Source organism: Halyomorpha halys, unplaced genomic scaffold (assembly GCF_000696795.3).
Source record: "Halyomorpha halys isolate HHAL.00 unplaced genomic scaffold, Hhal_1.1 Scaffold255.1, whole genome shotgun sequence".
NCBI lineage: Eukaryota > Metazoa > Arthropoda > Insecta > Hemiptera > Pentatomidae > Halyomorpha > Halyomorpha halys.
Window position 1 is genome coordinate 186772 of NW_027114251.1, and position 2048 is coordinate 188819.

Consider the following 2048-nt stretch of genomic DNA (forward strand, 5'->3'; position numbering starts at 1 on the left):
ACCGACACTTGCAGGCTGGAGGTTGCTAAGGTGACGCTTCGGTTCACTCGGCTACAACCGCGTCCAGAAGTATACGAATACTTCGATCCTGTACTAAATGGGTCGGAAATGGACAGTGTCTTTTACCTCTGATATAGATAATATATTACACTGTTATCTCGGTAATACCAACTAATTGCTGCAGGGGGGGGGGAGGGGATTCCTACTGAAAGTATTAGGAAAATAGTGTAAACAAATTCTGCAATATGAATGTATATACTATTTTTTTTAATTTGACAGTTTTTTAAAAAATATATTTCTAATGGCATTGGAATTATCCATACAGCCAGTTATAAATCTATTTGTACTCTCATTTATTTTTACTATGCTTGGGGGTCGAAGTGTTTCATTTTGTGGGACCGCCACTCAATGAAAAAAGACAACCCAGGCCAGATTCGAACAGGCACCGCCAATAGATCTCAGTATGGTAAGAGTGGCAACCACTGAGCCACGGACGGTCAGAATGTCTCCATATTTTTTAAACAGTAACAATATAATTTTAAAAAAAATTATTTCTAGCAATAAAATTTATAATTCCCGATTCCCTCTCAAAGATTGATTATATATTATTTTTACACAAAATTATTGTTATGTGTTATTTATTAGACAGTTAACAATGGCTTTTTGAATCGTAAGCGTTCTGAAAGCTGGCAATTAATTCAATGAAGTTATGTATGTCACGAAATTAGTTGTATAGAATCAAATGATTTATACATTAGATATTATGTACTTTTAATTACAACAAAATGTAGTATGAAAACTTTCCTAGGAATTAGATTACCCGAAATAGAAACTTTAAAAACTATCACTTTCAATTTTCAAGTTGCTTACAATAACTTGCCTATAGATCGGGAAGTTAAAAATGTACTTTAATTTGAAAACTAAAATGTTACTGCCTGCTGAGTTTTTCTAAAAAAAAAGTAACTTTCTTTTTTTTTTTTTTTTTTTTTATGACTGTTCGGATTTCTGGAGCATTCAGAACACTGAAGTTCGGATTAACGAGATTATTCTATTTAATTGTTTCAGTCCAGATGACGCAATAGTAGGCGAACCGTTGATTAAATTTATTATTACTACTATCTAAGAGTCTAATGGAATTTCATAATAATAACCTATTAAATGTTAAATAACAGAGCTAATAGTTAATTACGTTTATATGGTAACCTTCCTCGGAGTTTTCCTCATTCCAGGACTTCATGAATGAACTCTCCTTATCCGTAGGAATGATGCTGGTCGCGGAATCTCAATGCCAACGACTGTTTACGCTGTCCCATTGAGGACTGATGTATTTTACAATAAGGAAGACTGATGTGATGGAATGTTGTTTTATCACTTAAGAAGGAAAATTGTGATTCAATCACCTTTATTATAAGCAACCATTACCTTTTATTGCATGTTCGAGAAGCTTTTGGAACTGTTTTGATGTTATCCTGCAATAAATATCGAATAAATTCATACGAATTGAGCGTTGAAGGACAGATGTTATAATCCTTTCCAAGGCTCATAATATGTTTCCCTCAAATTGATTTGCAGTATTATCAGTATCTTTATTTTGAGATCTTATTCCTCTGTAGCAAGACTGTCTTTATAGGCTGGTTATCGAATAAGATATAAGTACTTAAAGAGCTAAGAGAACCGTTCAAAACGTGAACCACACTCAATAGACAATCGTATTATGTTGATGTGAATTAATTTCTAGTAAATATTTTAATTTTGTGTGTGTAACAATCATGTCAATAAATTTCAAAAGATCGATATAAGGCTGCTAGTATACAGAAAAAAAAACAACCAAAAAACCAATTATTTCACCCAAATTTTTTATTACTTTAATGAAAACTGTATAGAGCTAAGAATAAAAATTGATGACTTTGCCAATCATAGTTGGAAGAATACAAATTGTGGCTGTTCCGAAGATACAAAAAATTCATTTAAAACGGAAAAAGAAAACTTATGTTTGAATATTAGTAAAGTCGGGCAATATTTAAAAAATGGCTAAAATTGGAAAACAG

The 2048-nt window shown here is 32.1% G+C and overlaps 1 protein-coding gene across 1 annotated transcript in view; it reads right to left on the reverse strand.

Moving 5' to 3' along the window:
• Positions 1-1252, reverse strand: part of drd (drop dead) — a 26142-nt gene extending 24890 nt beyond the window's left edge. Inside the window, exon 1 of the mRNA XM_067051465.1 lies at positions 1204-1252. Within this exon, the coding sequence (XP_066907566.1) occupies positions 1204-1237 (34 nt within the window). The 5' untranslated portion in view covers positions 1238-1252. The remainder of the gene's footprint in view (positions 1-1203) is intronic.
• Positions 1253-2048: the final 796 nt, after the last annotated feature.